This window comes from Camelus ferus, chromosome 8, assembly GCF_009834535.1.
Source record: "Camelus ferus isolate YT-003-E chromosome 8, BCGSAC_Cfer_1.0, whole genome shotgun sequence".
NCBI classification, from domain to species: Eukaryota; Metazoa; Chordata; class Mammalia; order Artiodactyla; family Camelidae; genus Camelus; species Camelus ferus.
The window spans coordinates 61,677,893-61,695,854 of record NC_045703.1 but is presented as its reverse complement, the minus strand read 5'-3'; the positions used below and the strand labels follow the sequence as shown (position 1 = coordinate 61,695,854).

The following is a 17,962-nucleotide window of genomic DNA, read 5'->3' as shown; positions in this document are numbered from 1 at the left end:
TTACTTGCTTCAAAGCCGTCTTTTGCTTTCTAAAGCAAATCCCCAATGCAAACATCTCCGACAAGTCTTTAAAGAGAATCTGTCAGGTGCACATTTGTGCACAGAGAGGAATGCTGTTCCTGAATGAGGATTTTTCAGCTCACAGACGGATGTTGTGCTTCTAGACATGGTCTCATCTGGACGAGGACCACCGGGAGCTGAGCAGGCAGCTGGAGGTGGTGGAGGGCAGCATCCCGAGTGTGGGTTTGGTGGAGGAGAGTGAGGACAGGCTCATCGACCGGATAACACTCTACCAGGTCAGCGTCCAAATGGCATCTTGGTGTAAAAAGTTGTCGCATTTCCTTTTGAAGCTTTCCCATGGTTTGACTTGAAATCAAATATTTTATTAAGTACTTTTACTTTACTTTCAAGCTATTGACATTGTTGAAGACATAGGTTTTAAGTGTTTGTTTCGTAACAGAACATAAAAAGCTCTTTTTATTTTTTTATGAGATCCGCTTTTGAAAATTTAGGCTCCACCAAACGTTTTCTGTTTTTAAGCTTGAAGTCACACTATCTTGAAATAATTAAAGTTTATTGTTTTATAACAGAGCACTAAAGAGCCTTTTTTTCTGATTTTTAATGATAAAGAGCTCTTTTTAAAAATTCAGCCTCCACCAAGAATTTTTTTTATAGTTTATGCTGGTATCACACAATTTTTGAAATAATTACAGTTCGCAGTTTTAAATATACCTACAGTTACTTTTTTTTTTAATCTCTACTTAGATGAAACATGTTAAAATTTCTAATGTAACTTGGGTACAAATACTTGAAATTTGACTAACAGGTAATGGGAACATTATGGAAAAATTATAATCTTTAAGGAAGAAAAATTGCATTATCTAAACTTTTGACCCAATATTTTCCATCATTTTAGCATTTGAAATCCAGCCTTAATGAATACCAGCCCAAATTATATCAGGTACTAGATGATGGAAAACGACTTCTGATATCCATTAGCTGCTCAGATCTAGAAAGCCAGCTAAATCAACTTGGAGAACACTGGTTAAATGATACCAACAAAGTGTCTAAGGAACTTCACAGATTGGAAACAATATTGAAACACTGGACCAGGTAATACAGTGACTATTTGGCACATTTTTAGGTTAATGCTGCAGAGTACTTATAAGGCTAGTGGACACATGAGTTGAAAAAGATGTGGTTCCCCTAGGAACTCATCACAGAGTTTGGAAAATAAAGGCAAACGCAAAGTTTCCAATTGGATTCCTGTATAACTGTATAAACATGTACTTAAAAGTGGGTGGGGAGGTGCATCAAACCTTTGCAATACATTGAACCTTTGAGCTGTCATCTTCCCTGCCTGTGGACTGTGCATGTGTGGTCACAGTAAACCTTAGGAGAGAAAGAAGAAGGATGTGTTTTGAGAAGGTAAAGTTTCTCTCGAGGGCAATGGGAGGTATTCAAGAGAGGTATTCATAATGAAACCCTTTATTTCTACGCCACCTTTATTTCTACGAACTTTTAATAACAATCATCTAACATTTTCTAAATAGCTTCATTGTGAAAGAGTAGGAGAAAGATATTTTTATTTTCAGCCTAGAGGTGGGAAAGCTGAAACTTAGAGAGACTGACTTGCTTAAGGTATGAATATTTAGAGAAGGGAATTTGAGAGTGTCAGCCCAGGACATTACTCTCCCAAATCTGTCGAGTCTTCTTTTAAAATTAGCGTTGGTGAGTAACAGGGGTTAGCACAACAGAGGGATTGGATGTTGACTTAATAGGCTTATTACCGTCCTTGCAGATATCAGAGTGAATCTGCAGATCTGATCCACTGGTTACAGTCTGCAAAAGACAGACTAGAATTTTGGACTCAGCAATCTGTGACAGTCCCACAAGAACTGGAAATGGTCCGTGATCATCTGAATGCTTTTCTGGTAAGTCCAAGAATCGAAAGCATTTGATTCAATTTTATTATTTTCAGGCCTTTTGGTAAGGCCTGACTTACACCAATGAAAAGGTGATCGGCTGTCAATGAATATACTTAATAAATCAAGCTATAGAGAATTTGTCAGTGTTAAGTCTGTGTGTTGAATAATTGAGGAAAATGCTAGGGCTCAACATTGCCTCTTTAAAGTCATCTTTAGGTAATGTTGGCTTTCATTCAGGGCAGGGATATGTGGCTTTTGTTTTTCTCCAGTGTGCTTAACATCACCACTCGCCTGTATGATGTAAAGAAAAATTGTTCGGGAAATAAGTGTTTCTTTCCCTAAATAAAAGATCTGGCTACTTAATCCTGATGTGGACTTTGCTACTTCTTTTAGGAGTTTTCCAAAGAAGTTGATGCCAAATCTACCCTGAAATCGTCTGTTCTGAGCACAGGGAATCAGCTCCTTCGATTAAAGAAAGTGGACACAGCTGCCCTGCGTTCTGAGCTGTCACATATCGATGGCCAGTGGACTGACCTGCTGACAAATATTCCAGCTGTCCAGGAGAAGCTCCACCAGGTACAGAACTAATCATTGGTTTAGTTGGTCACTAAGCAGTATTAGATGAAAAAGTACCTTAATCTGCTGTTGTTCCCAAATTTAAATCAGCTCTGTCTTGGGTGTCTTGTGTTTTCTCTCCTCCATGGTATTTCATGTGAAGAGTGAACAGTTCTACAAATTGCATGTCTGCAAACCCCATGTCTTCCAAGGGCTTCTTTATCGTATGTGTGTGTGTTTTAGAATCCTTGTCTGTCCATGTTTTAATTCTTTGTTTTCTCATAAATAAAATATGGGTAACTATACCTTTCTCACCAAGTGAGTACTTACGAAGATTTAATACTATTGTATGAAAAAGACCTGTAATATTACCTACAATAGAGGTGTAACTTTCAACAAATGAAGAGAAGCAAGTCTTTCTCTTATCTAGAAAGTTGCTTCCCCCCCGCCTGAACTCCCAGGTATTTTATCTCTCTCTCTTTGGCATTCATCCTGTGTAAAAGGTGTGATAGATGTGTTTCATATAAATGTCTTAGCCCTTTGAATCAGCAGCTGCACATTCCTAAAGGGCAGGAAACATCTCACATTGACTTCTATATCTTTCTGCACCACATAGAAGTCTATAAATATTTTAAATGATTGCTTTTTTCCTCCCAATCACTATAAGTATTTACATAAATACCTGATGTATTAAGGAAGATTCAGAATTCTAGTATATTTTGGTGGAAGACTGAGGAAATTGGCTACGCTCTTTGGAATAAATATCAGAGTGCCAAAAATCTAGAAAATGATAGTTTGTAGTGTGGTGGTATTTTTCTTTCTTCTTTTAACATTCCTGAATCATAATACACAGAGATTTTTACAAGATAATTAATAAAATACATCTGTTGAATGTTTCGTAGTTAAGTTTTTTTTTATAGTCATAAAACTAGCCATAAAATAAGAATAATATTTTCTTCTTGCTGGTGTTTTGATTAATTAGGTAGTGTTTATGCAATGTTGATAGTATTGTATGTCAAGTGAACATAAGAGGACTGTTATTGTTCAGTGTTTGCCTGATGTTTCATTTCAAGCTTCTAACGAGGTTAAGATCCAAAAATGTTATTAAGAAGTGTTATATTGGTTGGTACTTGAATAGGAATTAATAGAGTTTTAGGTTAAAGAAAATCGAGTTTGAATTTTAACACTTGGAATTTGTTCTGTCTCTGCAACGAGAGTTTTTTTGTTTTGTTTTGTTTTTTTACAGGTATAGAAAGTTGATAGCTCAGCATTGCCAGTGTAGTTCATTTGACACCTTAGCCCCCACTTGCCAAGCAATTTACAGCCGTACAATAACTTCTGTTTTATTGTCATTGGCTTTGGCTCAGATATTTAAATACTTCAGCAACTTGAAAAGATTTTTCACTTGTGTGTTCTGTTTTTCGTGTGGGCATGGGTGCAGGTGGGGATTATAATAAAGAAGGGTCAGTTTATTATAATGAGGACGTATCAGGAATTAAACAGCCACTAAAATTTCATTTACCGTATCCTTACAAAAAACATGTAGGGAGAATATGACTTAAAGACAGAGGAGAAAAGCCTCTTATTTGTTCATACTATTTTACTGCACCACTTATCCAGTCTGACAATAATGCCAAACTTAATTTACTACCTAGGGCAAGGGTAACTAAGAAGAATTTTATGAAGTCCATTTACTTTTGGTTCTGAGATCTTAAGTGCTTAAAATTTTGGAATTCTTCAGGCAAAAAAAAAAAAAAAAGATTACCAACAATCAAAATGCCTAAAAGATTAGATAAAGAACAGCTGATAAGCCATTAAAAATTCTTCAACTTTTTAATAGATTGGGATTCGTTGGAATTTTAACACTAGCGATTTGTTCTGTCTCTGACACTTTCAATTTGTTCCGGGCAGCTCCAAATGGATAAACTGCCTTCTCGCCATGCCATTTCTGAAGTCATGGCTTGGATTTCTCTCATGGAAAATGTTATTCAAAAGGATGAAGAGAATATTAAAAATTCCATCGGTTACAAGGCCATTCATGAATACCTTCAGAAATACAAGGTAATTCAGCACTTCTGGGTTTTAGCTTTCCATATTTTAGGATAATCGTACTTGAAGGAGCTCAGAAACTCAAATTACAGAAATCAGGTCTTAAAGTATATATTTCATACATGGTGACCAGATAGCTATATAATAGTAAGAAAACTGCCTTCATAGTTGTAGGCATAGAAAAGTTGACCAGTAGTAGGAATAATTTTGTGTAAGATTTTGTGTCACTTTAGGAAATCATAAAAATAAATTCTATAATTGATAAATATTTTATAGTGAGATTAGGTAATTTGTCCAATTCTACTTCCTCTACTTAAAAATATATATTTATATTTAATATATCTATAAATTCAAATTTTTATAAATACAAATTTAATATATGTATAAATTCAGAATATGTAAATTCAATTTATATTCAGTGTTTTTATATATTATATATATATTCAGCTTCTGAAAATAATGGGTTATATTAATACATATATTAATACATACACACCGATTGTGCCATTTGGACTAAATCACCGAAGTGATAATATTAGTCTTAAGGCTACTTAAGGCTTTCCAACTCCTAATAAAATGTAAGACATTTATATGTATAATGTTGTTTTCTTATTTTCTACCTTCCCTTTTCAGGGTTTTAAGATCGACATTAACTGTAAACAGCTGACAGTTGATTTTGTGAACCAGTCTGTGCTACAAATCAGCAGTCAGGATGTGGAAAGTAAACGCAGTGATAAGACTGATTTTGCTGAGCAGCTTGGAGCAATGAATAAAAGTTGGCAAATCCTGCAGGGTCTAGTAACTGAGAAGGTGAGCCAAATGTTCTTTGCTGTCCATGTTTCATGAAAACTCCAAGAACAGGTACAGTCTGTAAAGAAAACTCATTCCCCAAATAGTGTGGCTGCACTGGGCACACAGCTGCCTCTGAAGAGCCTGCCGCTGAAGGTTTTCCCTCTGACTTGTTAATGTGTCTTATGTACCTTCTGCTCTCTATTTCATATTGTTTTAGTTTTTTAAAGGTGCCTCTTAAATTCTTTTTCCTTTGTTTTGAGTGAAATTCCTTGCTTGTTTACCAATAATGGTCATTGATTCACACTTTTTTAAAATTAATTCTTATTTTTTATTGAAGCATAGTCAATTTGCAGTATTATTTTCAGATGTACAGCAAAGCAATTCAGTTATACATAGACATACATATACATATGTAGTTTCAGATTCTTTGTCATTACAGTTCATTACAAAAAACGGAATATAGTTCCCCATGCTGTACAGTAGGTCCTTGTTGTTTATCTCTTTTATATATAGTAATGTGTATCTTTTAATCCCAATGACTCACATGTTTAAACATTCATTGATTTTTTTTTTGTGGGGAGGTAATTACGTTTATTTATTTCTTTATTTTTAGAAGAGATACTGGAGATTGAACCCAGGATCTCGTGCATGCTAAGCATGCACTCTACCACTTGAGCTATACCCTCCCCCCTCACTGATTTTTAATCATATATACAATGGGCTGTATTTTAAGAATTATTAATCTGGAAGAAATAGTTACCTGCCAATGATTTGATTCTAAAATAAAATTACAAATTTCGTTTCATTATGTTTGCTCAGATTCAGCTGTTGGAAGGCTTACTGGAATCTTGGTCAGAATATGAAAATAATGTACAGTGTCTGAAAACTTGGTTTGAAACCCAAGAAAAGAGACTAAAACAACAACATCGAATTGGCGATCAGGCTTCAGTTCAGAACGCGATGAAAGACTGTCAGGTAACTTGCCCAGGTGGCCGCCGGCACTGTTTCACAATTTCCTGGCCTGTCGCGAAGGAATCTGCAGGTCCTGAGAACTGAGATTTAAATATTGAAAAATGCTGCATTTGGTTAACAGATTTCTCTAAGTGAGTTTATAGAGTTTTCTGTTAGATTTTTTCACCTGTTTTTATAAACACAAAGTTATGAGAATTTTCAAACACGCTCATAAGCCGAGAATGTTGCTAAACCTCCATACTGTTCACTAGATTTAATAATTATCAAGATTTTGACATCCTTGCCTGCATTGTTTTTCTTCTTAAAGATTTTGTAGTGAATCCTAGACTTCATGGTATTTCATTCCTGCGCACTACAGTACACATCTCTATAAAGAACTGACTTTTTTCTATATAACTGTATTGTTATTACCACAAAAGATTCACAATAATCCCTTAATGTTATTTAATGCCCAGCTCATAACAATACTTCCTCAATTGTCTGTAAAATATCTTGTTTATCCCAGTTATTTAAATAAGGATACAACAGTGTCTGTATCCTACATTTTCTTGTTAGGTTTCTTTAATATATTTTACACATTATTAACTTGTTACAGAAACCGTAGACTGGCCTCAGGTTCAGGATTAGCCAGTGTACTTCCTTCAGAGGCTATTCTGTCCCCCCGTGTTTTGTATAAATGGAAGTTAGCAGGAGAGTCTTGATTGGATTCTGGTTCAACTCCAATGAGCCGATGATGCTTCACAGAGGACTGTTAGCTCCTACTGTGTCCCACTGGGAAGACTCAGTGGCACCTGCTCATTCTGCTGTTAGTGATAAGGATCTCTGATTCAGGAAAACTAAATGTTTTCCAGTAACTTAGAACCACTTAATATTTCCTCAGGTATTCTTGTTTATACCAAAGAAGTGTAAGCTATTGCAGTTAATGCTGTTATATTTTTTAAATAAATCAGTAATTTGTAATGTGTTATAGATTACCTGCAATGGTTCTCTGTAGTATTTCCTAAGAGCAACGGAAGACTAAACTGTGAAGCAATTCTACAGAAATGCTTCTTTCCCCAGGTCTTATTTTTGTATTTCAGCTTTCAGAAAGAAAGGTCTTTGGTAATGATCTTCCTTTCAACCAGCATTTTTTTTTTCCTTTGGGGGCATATGTAAAGAGAGATATACTTAAGCTCTCAATCAAAGCTTTTTGGTTTAAGAAAGAAAGAGTAGATGCTCTTTTGCTGGGCTGACAAGCTAATGGATTGCAATTTTGCAAAGAAAACTATCATGTAGAGAAATACCTTGAAATTAAAAAGAGGAAGCTTCACATTGGAAGATGGATGTGGAAAATGGAAGACCAAAAATGTGCATCAGCTAGTCTCATTGCCTTTTCAGCTTTCCAGGGGCCGGTAGTGTTTCTAATTTAAAGTCTCAATTCTGAAGCGTGCAAGTAAGCCAGAATTTCAACATTTTACTTTGAAAGATGACTTCCTAAGTTAAAATGTTTTCATTAAAATTAAAAGATAATTTAAGCATTAACGTTAGCAAGATTAATGCTTCCTTGTTACGTTGTTGTAATAAACTTGACTATTTAAAGACTGAGATGGGGGGAGGGGTATAACTCAGTGGTAGCGTGCATGCTTAACATGCACAAGGTCCTGGGTTTAATCCTCAGTTCCTCCACTGAGAGAAATGAGTGAAATGAATGAACAAACAAACAAACCTGATTACCCCCCAAATTCCTCCATTAAGAAAAATAAATGAATAAATAAACTTAATTACCCCTCCCCTCAAAAAGATAGAAATGATGGTTTAATATAACTTTTCTTTTTCTTTCCTTTTTTTTCTTCTTCCCTACTTTTCTTTTTCTCTTCCTAACTAATTTTTCTTCTCTTTAACGTGCTTTTTTTCCTGCCATTGTCCAATTTCTTTTTATGGACATGTTTTCTGCTTAACAGAAACATTGCTATCTGGAAAATGTAGCAGAAAGTTGGCCAAGTTTCAGTCCTTTTCGGACCCATATTTTAGCCTCTCAGGGGTCACACCAGGCAGCTCAGAGTGTGGTTGAGAGAAATTTACACCAATGCCAATTTGTGATTTCAATTGATTGGAAACAAAGAAGAGAATGAAAGTAGCCCGCACATTCGGGGCATCGCATATGAATCATAGTAGCCTCACTGGCAGGTTCCATTTGGCAGTGCCACAAACCTTGATAAAAATTTATTGTCATTTTTGAGAAATTGTTCCTCCGGACCAAAGTGTAGAATTCAAGCCAACACACTTACACTGGTGACTGGATTCAAGCTTTATTTTGTTTAAAAATCTTGAATATTTTTCCACTTTTTTACAGGTGATTTATAAATTTAAACCAACATAAAAACTGATATTTATGAATTAACCCAAGTTAAGAATGATTTATGAGAGCAAAAAATGTTAGGTTTGGCTTTTCCCTTCATTGATCAGAAACAGAATTATCTCTTAATTATTATTACAAGGAAAAGAAAACACCTTTATTTTGCACACAATATATATTTCATTCCTGTTTCCCTCCTCGGTTTTGCTTTTATGCCAACACAAATGTTCGGGGCATTTTTGAGGTGTATTTCTAGAAATAGATCATTCATTTAACATTGCCCACTTAAAAAGTTAACATCTATGGATAAATGAGAATAAATTTAATATCAGTGGTTGAATTTTAGAATCATGTTAAAGACATGTTGGGAGGATTGCTTACGGTTTCATAATCTTTTAGAGAAGTAGAGAGAAAAATCCTTAAATAGTAAAGTCCATGATGTTTCTGTACCACATAAAGGACCTGTAACCCTAGTAATCCCTGTGTTCACTCTTGGGTTAATATCAAAGCTATCAAAATATTGACATAATTGTAAAGTGAAAATGAAAGAACAGTTATTAAAAATAAAAATGGTCTCTTTAGGCCACTGTTGCATGCATTTCTAATTAATACATCAAGACAAAAATAGCTTCATAATAAAGAGAGAAAAATAAATACATTTGCACTGAAGCAGGGCAGGTTACCAAAGGGCTGAATAAAATAGTACTCTTACGTTTGCCTGGTTTTTAACAGCTTAAAAAGGATTTCATGTATACGTATGTTTATCTAATGTTATCCCTTTGAAGTAAGCTAATGTATTAGTGTTCCTACCTTATAAATAAGGTAGAGAGTGATTAAAAGGGGGGACCACACAGGATCAAAAACTAAAGGACGTTTGTAACTAACACAGCAGAGCCCGGGACGTCTCACTAGAACCGTATCAGTAGCACTACCCAGTCCCAGGGCAGTTACCCACATGCGGGTCACCAGGGGGAGGTGGAAGTCTTTTACAAAATTGAGTCATTATCCAAACTGAAAATATTCTGCAGTTTTCTTCACTTTAACCTCCATATCCAGTTCTGTGGGTGTGCTTCTGAATGTGAGAACTCACCCAGGCCTTCGCGTCCGGCTTCTCCCATCACCTCGGATGGATTTACACCTTCTCCACGGTTCACACCCGAAGGCTCGCCCCCAGCACTGGGCTGGGCATCGCGGGCTCGGAAGACTTGGGTTCTAATTCTACCTCTGGCCCTTCTGTGACCCGAGACAGGTTGCATGACTTCATCTCCACTTGTTCATCCGTGGAATGTTGATAGCAGTCTCAGCCTGTCTCACTGAGCTTTCCAAATTTTCCAGTGGCACTAAAATGTAAGTTAGGATTCCGATGTATGGTTAGGTATGGCTCTCCAGACCATTGCCTCATTTCATTTTCCTTTCCGAACATTTCAGACTGACAGGTAAAATGAGCATCCTAAAGGAAATGAGGATTTGATTCATGAAAAACGCCTGTATAGCCTTCCAGAGTCACAGAGAATCAGAATATTTTAGGAGGAAGGGTTATTAGAGATTCTGATTTTTCATCAGATGAAACTGAGACTCAGTGGAAGTTTCTAACTTATGCAAAGTGGCACAGCTGGACAGCGGCAGAAATGTAACTAAACCTTGGATGCTGGGGCCCAGAATACTCTTCTACTGCATTCCATTCTATGGGCTAGGATTGTGTGACATTCCCAACACCAAATATATGAATTTAAGGATATAAATCATAATACCATTTCCGACATATATTTCTTTCCTTGTAGCTTCTTTAAAAAGAATTGCATGGTACCATTTCCTTGTATAAATAGGTAATCAAATTTTATGGGTTTTTTAAGTCATGTTAATATCCCATGGAATAAAAAGACAATTAAAAAAACTTAAATGAAGGAAGAAGTACTGCTGTGGAGACCCTCTCCTGAGAATGATGAGCCTTTTGGCTTAGTAAAAGATTTTTAGGATGTAAGACTGCAGTGACTCAATTTCAGGGTACCCCAGAGTTCCATAATAGAACAATTTTAAATGACTATATATCTTTTTTTCTTAACCTTTTAGGACCTGGAAGATTTGATTAAAGCAAAAGAAAAAGAAGTAGAGAAAATTGAGCAGAATGGACTTGCTTTGATTCAGAACAAGAATGAAGAAGTCTCTGGCATTGTCATGAGCACGCTGAGGGAGCTCAACCAAACCTGGGCAGACTTAGACCACATGGTAATGTTGCTTGTGGAGAGCTGGCTCCAAGACCGTGTTTGCCGTCTCGTGTCCAAACATGACATGGGTTTTGGTTTCTCTAAAGTAACTTAGTAAATAAGTGTGAGATCCATACAGCATCTATTTGTACTGTTAAGTTCGCTCTATTAACCTCCTTTTAAAAAAAGTGTAGCTTCAGATATTCCCTGTGATAAACTTTGTCACGAATGTTACTTTCTTAATAATCTCATCCATTCCTATGTCCCTAGAAACTCAGGCACAGAGAGTTCTCAAATGTGTATCCCCAGGTGGGATTTCTCACCTAAACTCTAGAAGAGGCAGACACAGAGAAGTCCTCTGTAGACGTCTCCCCTCGCATGACCAGTTGACAGTGTCCTTGAGACAACAGTGTCTCAACGTCCACGCCCAAGCCAGCTCCTGTGCTCCCCCCCAAACCTACACTCTCCGCCATCTCAGCTAATGACAGCTGTGCTCTCCCAGGTGCCTGGGCAGAAACCCGCGGGGTCATTCTTCACTCCTTTCTTTTCTCTCAGACCCACATCTAGTCCATTAGTATCTTGTCAGCCCTATTTTCAGGATAGATCTAGAATCCAAGCTCTGCCCCATCTGTGTGGCCAGCGCCTAGGTCTAAGTCATCGTCACTGCTTGTGTTATTTTAGTGGCCTTCCCCAAATCTCCATGCCGGAGGTCCTGTTAAAGTGGAAGTCAGGTCACACCACTCCTGCTCCCAGCCCCCGAACGGCTTCTTGTCTCATCCAGAATGAGGCCCACACCTGCTGAGGGCCTGAAGGCCCCCCGGCCGGGCCTCCCACAATCTCTCCCCCGCGTCTCCTGCCGCTGCCCGGCAGGTCCATGGTGCTCTGGCCTCCCCCTACCCTGGAACCCGCGGCATGTTCCTACACTCGGGGACTGGCCGTTCCCTCCAGCTGGAACACCCTCTCCGTGATACCCACATGATCACGCCCTCTCCTCAGAGTCACTATTCCAAGTCACCATCCCAGCGAGGACTCTCCTGACCACCTTGTTTTCAGTGACAGCCCCTGCCCCCCCCACCTTACACTCCCTGACTTCCTCCTCTGCTTTGCTTTTTACCTGTATTTTTCATCAGCCTCTAACTTCTGATGTAGTCTTCTCGTTTGTTTAAATTCTCTCACTGAAACATATGATCTCTGAAGATATTTGGTAAATATGTGCTGGATGGAGTACCGAGTCCTCCCATGAGAAGAATGCGTGTGACAACTACTGCTCTGCACACACATGTCCCAGTGCTTGTTTCCCGCACTTCGCAGAGGTGGGCACACAGGCGCAAACAGGTTAAGTGACTGCGGCCAAAGCAGCACCGTGAACCGCCTCTCGGAGTTCACGTGCTGATCTCCAAGGGCAGCTTTCCAGCCTACGCTTACCTTCTCTTTAACCTGATCTTAAATCTATTTTACTCTAGTTTATGCACCTTTATAAATCATTGCAATTCTTTGGGAGCAATTTAGCATACAAATAAATTAAGTGCTGCTTTCACAGAAACAACTTCTCGTGAAAAAAAACAAACAAAAATAATACAAAGAAGAAGTAGACCAGTTACAAATTCTCTTTGATCTCCTGGCTTTATGTTCATATCTGTTCCTGACTTTCATAGGACACGCCCTGGCACCTGGCTACACCTGTGAGCATCACCTCATTTCTGAGGCAGCATTTTCTTAGGCCTTCGGCCCATTAGATAGTACCTCAATTGGTTTCAACATTTTTATTTATGCTAAGAAGAAGAGCAGAGAATGCAGGTGCACATTAATTTATATGATCTCTTTTCTTAATTATGGCCATTCTTACTCCAAAAGAATACATTTAGGAGATTCGGGGTGAAATCCAGGAAGTCCAAAGCAGGTATCTTTCTAAATGATACAGATCAAATTAAAAACTTGTCTACTGGAGGTAAGAATTGGGAAAGAATATTCTTAGATGTCTTGTGTCTTGTCTTGAGATATTCATTACTCTGTGTGTGTGTGTGTATGTGTGTGTGTGTGTGTGTATGTGTGTGTGTGCGCCCGTGTGCGTGCACATGCCTGAGATAAGTTAGATAGATAGAGAGGTTTCGTTTCCTGGGACCAGACTGCCTATATTAAAATCTAGATCTCTCACACACTAACAGTATGACCTCAGGTGATTTTCAGAACCTCTTTGTCTCTCAGTTTCTCATCTGTAAGATGGTAATAATGATTCGACCTGCCTCATAAGGTTGTTATGAGGAGTAAGTAATGCATTTGAAACACTCATTTAATATATTTCCTAAACTGTGGTATTAAATATCGACCTTTTATTACTTTTATATTAAATAAATAATATATATTATATAGAGACATTATCTATATAAACTTTTTAAGCATTTTAATTTAGACCGAGTGGTTAAAAGTATGAAAGGCATAAATTTTAACATTGCTACATCTTATTTTTCAAATTTTTTAAAATCTGAGTTTATTTTTAATGCCCGACACTGCAACGAAGTTCTTAAACGTTAATGCTTTGTCCATCAGTGGAATGTATATTTCATCATTTTAAATATTTTGCAGTTGTAAGAAGTGTCTGTCTCTTTCAAAAGGTTGAGCAATTAAAGATCCTGCTGAAGTCCGTGCTTGACCAGTGGAGCCACCACAAAGCAGCCTTTGATGAGATAAACAGCCGCCTCACAGAGGCCAGGTACTCTCTTTCCCGATTCCGCCTGCTGACCGGCTCTTTAGAAGCTGTGCAAGTTCAGGTAGACAATCTTCAGGTAAGGAACAATGTGAACCCATCCTAAACCTTTTTCATTTGAGGAAAAAAAAAAAAAAAAGGGATAGCTGCAAACATCATCCTGGAATATTGGTGTAGATTTTTTACATTTAGATTTTTTTTAATGTTTAAAATTGATTTTACCTGCTCTGTTTGTTATATAATCCAACTTGCTGGTGGATAACAAATTCTGGAATAGCTGGTATATAATTAAATGAGCGTTACAATTCTGTTATGTAAATATCCCCATGAATGTATTTTATAAAATGATTCTATAGCGAAATCAACCTCCTGGATCCATTGTTGCTGCCTTTTATGTCTTCCCTTTCCCTCTCTTTTTTTTTTAATTTTCTTTTTTTTATGGGGGTGAAGTGATTTAGGTTTCTTTCTTTTTAAACAGAGGTACGGGGAATTGAACCCAGGACCCTGTGCATGCTAGGCGTGGCCTCTACCGCTGAGCTAGCTCTACACTCCCCCCGTCTTCCGCTTGTCTTTTTATCCTGTTTCTCCGAACATAGTCTAAGGGATTAAAACAAAAATAGCAAAAGTGGTAAACATTTTAAACCATTGTTTTCCTTTCATTCAGCATAATGCCTGTGGGCTTGTCAACATGTATATGTAATCCTCCTTTTCTAGTGCTTCCTGCTTGGTTTCCTGTGTGTCCCTTACCACTGTATTCATCCAGAAGGGCTTCGCTGCTGCTTGGCTTAAACACAGCACAGTCCCCTGTCTCAGGTCACTGCCTTCAGTCAGTTGCTGACATCACTCCCCTGTATACCTGTGTGCTGGGCACTCTCACCTGCTGCTGCCTTTTCTCTCTGGCTAAATAATGCAGCCTCTGGGATGAGCAGGGCAGGCCCCCAGGGATGGAAGAGCCCAGCCTGTACCCTCCTTACTTCAGTCCACGTCCCTGGCTTGGCAGTCAAAGTTTATATGCTGCTGACCTCACATGCAGTCTTTCTGAAGGGAATACTCTTTTTTTTTTTTTTTTTCTATTGGGGGATGAGGGAGAGAGGATGAAATGAGTATATATATAACTTCTTTAAACCATAGCTGTTGCAGATACGAAGAATCATAAAAACTTATTTTGAGAATAGTAAATTAAAAAACATATTTTACAACTTCGAGAAGGTTAGAAATACTTTCCAATTGAGCCTGCTCTGTGTTTAACAACTACTGTCTTTCTTTAAACTCTTTTTTTCTTAGCATTTTTATTTTATTTTTTTAATGGAGGTTTTGGGGGTTGAACCCAAGGCCTCGTGCCTGCTAAGTGTGGGCTCTACTACTGAGCTATACCCTCCCCCCAACATCTGCCATCTGAAGATATGAAAGACTTCAGGGTCTATTCCCTGCATATTTTGATTTGATGGCAACCAGATATCAGTGTTAAGTAGGATCGGATTTTGTCATCCTGCTTCACCTCTGGAGTTTTTCTAAGAACTGAGTCTATCGCTTGAGCAATATTTCCAGGGAAATATCTTTCTTCTAGTTCCTTCACTGGTTCTTGGTAGAAGACTCCATCAAGCTGACAGCCAGTCTAATAATAAATATTCTTTGCAAGGAAGAACACTCAGAACTTAGAGATGGTACTCAGAAAAGCTATACCTTCTTAGAGTCTCATTTCCAGGAGTTTCTGGTAGAGCAACTCTGGGTAAGTAATAAAATAGAGATCTGGACTCTGACCTTGAGCATCGAAGAGCACCACACTGTGACACATCAGCGCCATAGCTTCCTCCTTGACGGTGGACTAGGGCTCCCTCCATGAGCTTTCCCAGCAGAATTCCAGAACCCGCTGTAAGGAGTATCAATTGTTAAGAATCCCTCTTCACACCCATAAGAACAAAACCATAAAAAAGAAAAGACTGATTATCTAAAGAAAGCTTATAAAGCATTGGGGCAAAGTCATGGTTTATGTACTTATATGTGCATCTTTATGAAAAAAGCTGTAAATTACTTCTAAACTTATCATTGGAATTCAGATCCTGTCATGTCATCTCTGATACTTTTCCTTTGGGTAGAATCTTCAAGATGACCTGGAAAAACAGGAAAAGAGCTTACAGAAATTTGGCTCTATCACCAACCAGCTATTAAAAGAGTGTCACCCACCTGTGACAGAAACTCTTACCAATACGCTCAAAGAAGTCAACCTGAGGTATGGAATATGCTGATTTCATATGGTTACACGTTATTTATTGCATGATCTTATTATAAATCATGATGCAATTAAATGCTGGCATTTTGAATTTGAACTTTATAGAGATTCTATCCTATTAATGTTCTAGTTTTCACAAAATGAATTTAAGGGTAAGTAAAAATAGTGAAGATATTTAGAAAAGAATTAAAACAGCTGTATACCCAAAGGTTGACCTCACGTCTACTGTCTACCCTTGAAATATGAGTGTGAAATGTTACTTTTTATTACATTAAGTAGAAATGAGACATCTGCATTATTTCCATAACCACATGAACCAGGATCACAAAAAATAAAATAGTAAATAACAGCATTTGGCGATAGGTGGGAATCTGCCCATGAGTGTTGGCTATTGTTTCCAGATGGAATAACTTGCTGGAAGAGATTGCTGAGCAGCTGCACTCCAGCAAGGCCCTACTTCAGCTCTGGCAACGATACAAGGACTACTCCAAACAGTGTGCTTCCACAGTTCAACAGCAGGAGGGTCGAACCAATGAGCTCCTGAAGGCAGCCACGGACAAGGACATCGCTGACGACGAGGTTGCCACATGGATTCAAGACTGCAACGTACGTCCAGGAACCATGGTGCTTTCCCAACACGCCAGTCTTAGCCTTCTCAAGTTTAGCAGGGCTACTGCTGATGTGTGCAAGCTTTTGCTGCGTCTCTCTGTGAGATGGTTATCCAAAAATAATTAAGTTTCAAAGAGCCTCCTAGGTTTTCAGAACCCAGTTGCCCATGTGTCAGATTTATGAGGTTACCCCTCCTGTTGCTTTATTTTTAAAGAGTTATTTTCCCATTTTTCCTAAAGGAATACAATCCATGTGAAAGATTGGGGCTATCTGTTTTTACAGAGGTGGTCAGTATAAGAAATGACCATATGAAGAGTAATGTTACATCTTTTAAAAATCCACTGTTAAAAGGTGTTGTCCAGTTAGGTCCATTATCTCTTATGTAAGCATCTACATAATAATTTCTTCTAAGAACTTAATGGTAGGAAGAAGTCTTTCTCCCCTGATTTACGGGTATACTTCTTTTTAATAGCTTTTTAATATTTCTCTTTTTTACTGCAGCTGCCAGTAACCTACTTAAGGTTTTCAGGAACAATTCTCTTGTTTCACCTGTCACATGCCTCTTACTACTTGCCCTTATTTGTCTTTATTCTAATGAACTTGTTTCAAAGATCTTATAAACGTTCCCAAGTCACTCTATGAGAATTAGGCAAGTTAGAAAAAGCACGTAAATAGAAGTTCAGTACATTCTAATACCTTGACATGAATAATGAATAATCACTTTAAAGCTGAAGTTTTAACATTTGCAGCAAAGTTAATTCTGTCCTTTTTTTCTCTCTCTTTCCACATATTTATCTTTAGAGGTTTGTTGCTTTCCATTTTCCATCCTCCTGAGTTGAGGTATGCCTATCGTAGGGTCTGGTGCTCCAAATTACCGCTGTGAATTTTCTGGTATCTCTGTCAAGGTTAAAGCTGTTTTTCCTCCTCTCACAGTAGTCACTGCGCGGGCAGACTCTGCTCTCTTCTCTGTGTCTGGTGGGGCACCAGCAGCAGGTGGAAGAATCCATCATTCGTCATCCCTAAGTGGTAGATGGAAACTGGAAACAGGGAGTTTCCACTGTATAACTTGAAATATGTAAGAGGGTCCCACAAAAAGTGGAGGCAAGAGATGACACGGAAAAGAATGGAGATCCAGACCACTCTTCCTCTTGCTCACCGGAAGCATAGCTAGGCTTCTGCAGCCACGGAGAGGGGAGGGGGTATTGGAACCACTGTGATATGATCACACACACAACTCCTCCCTTGTGTGTGTAATATTAAATCGAAAAAGGTAAAATGTAGCTCTGGGTTTTCAATTTGATATCAGTTACATGAAGAGGCAGGAAAAAAACTACTAAAATGTTTCCAGTTATTGGCTCTACCTGTAGATAATGGGTTTTTTTTTTCTCATTTATGTAAGTTTTTCAGCATTTCTCCAGTATCCTACTATGAATCTGTGTGGCTTTTATAATCAGAATAGTACATATAATTTTTTGAAGTGTTAATGCACATACGTATCTTTAAAAATCTAGTTCAATTCTTGATTATTTTTTCCTGCAGGTGAAGGTTATTTGGTGTGCTGATTTGAAGAACTGAGTGTTTCCA

The 17,962-nt window shown here is 37.9% G+C and overlaps 1 protein-coding gene across 15 annotated transcripts in view; it reads left to right on the top strand.

Moving 5' to 3' along the window:
• The window catches only part of SYNE1 (spectrin repeat containing nuclear envelope protein 1), a 427,871-nt gene that overhangs the window by 325,170 nt on the left and 84,739 nt on the right, over positions 1–17,962 (top strand). For all 15 annotated transcript variants that reach the window (XM_032485189.1, XM_032485193.1, XM_032485194.1 and 12 more), the window contains 11 exons: positions 165–296; positions 917–1,113; positions 1,802–1,934; positions 2,322–2,504; positions 4,395–4,544; positions 5,166–5,342; positions 6,144–6,299; positions 10,702–10,857; positions 13,448–13,618; positions 15,636–15,769; positions 16,171–16,375. In XM_032485189.1, coding sequence (XP_032341080.1) covers positions 165–296; positions 917–1,113; positions 1,802–1,934; positions 2,322–2,504; positions 4,395–4,544; positions 5,166–5,342; positions 6,144–6,299; positions 10,702–10,857; positions 13,448–13,618; positions 15,636–15,769; positions 16,171–16,375 — 1,794 coding nt within the window. The remainder of the gene's footprint in view (positions 1–164; positions 297–916; positions 1,114–1,801; positions 1,935–2,321; positions 2,505–4,394; positions 4,545–5,165; positions 5,343–6,143; positions 6,300–10,701; positions 10,858–13,447; positions 13,619–15,635; positions 15,770–16,170; positions 16,376–17,962) is intronic.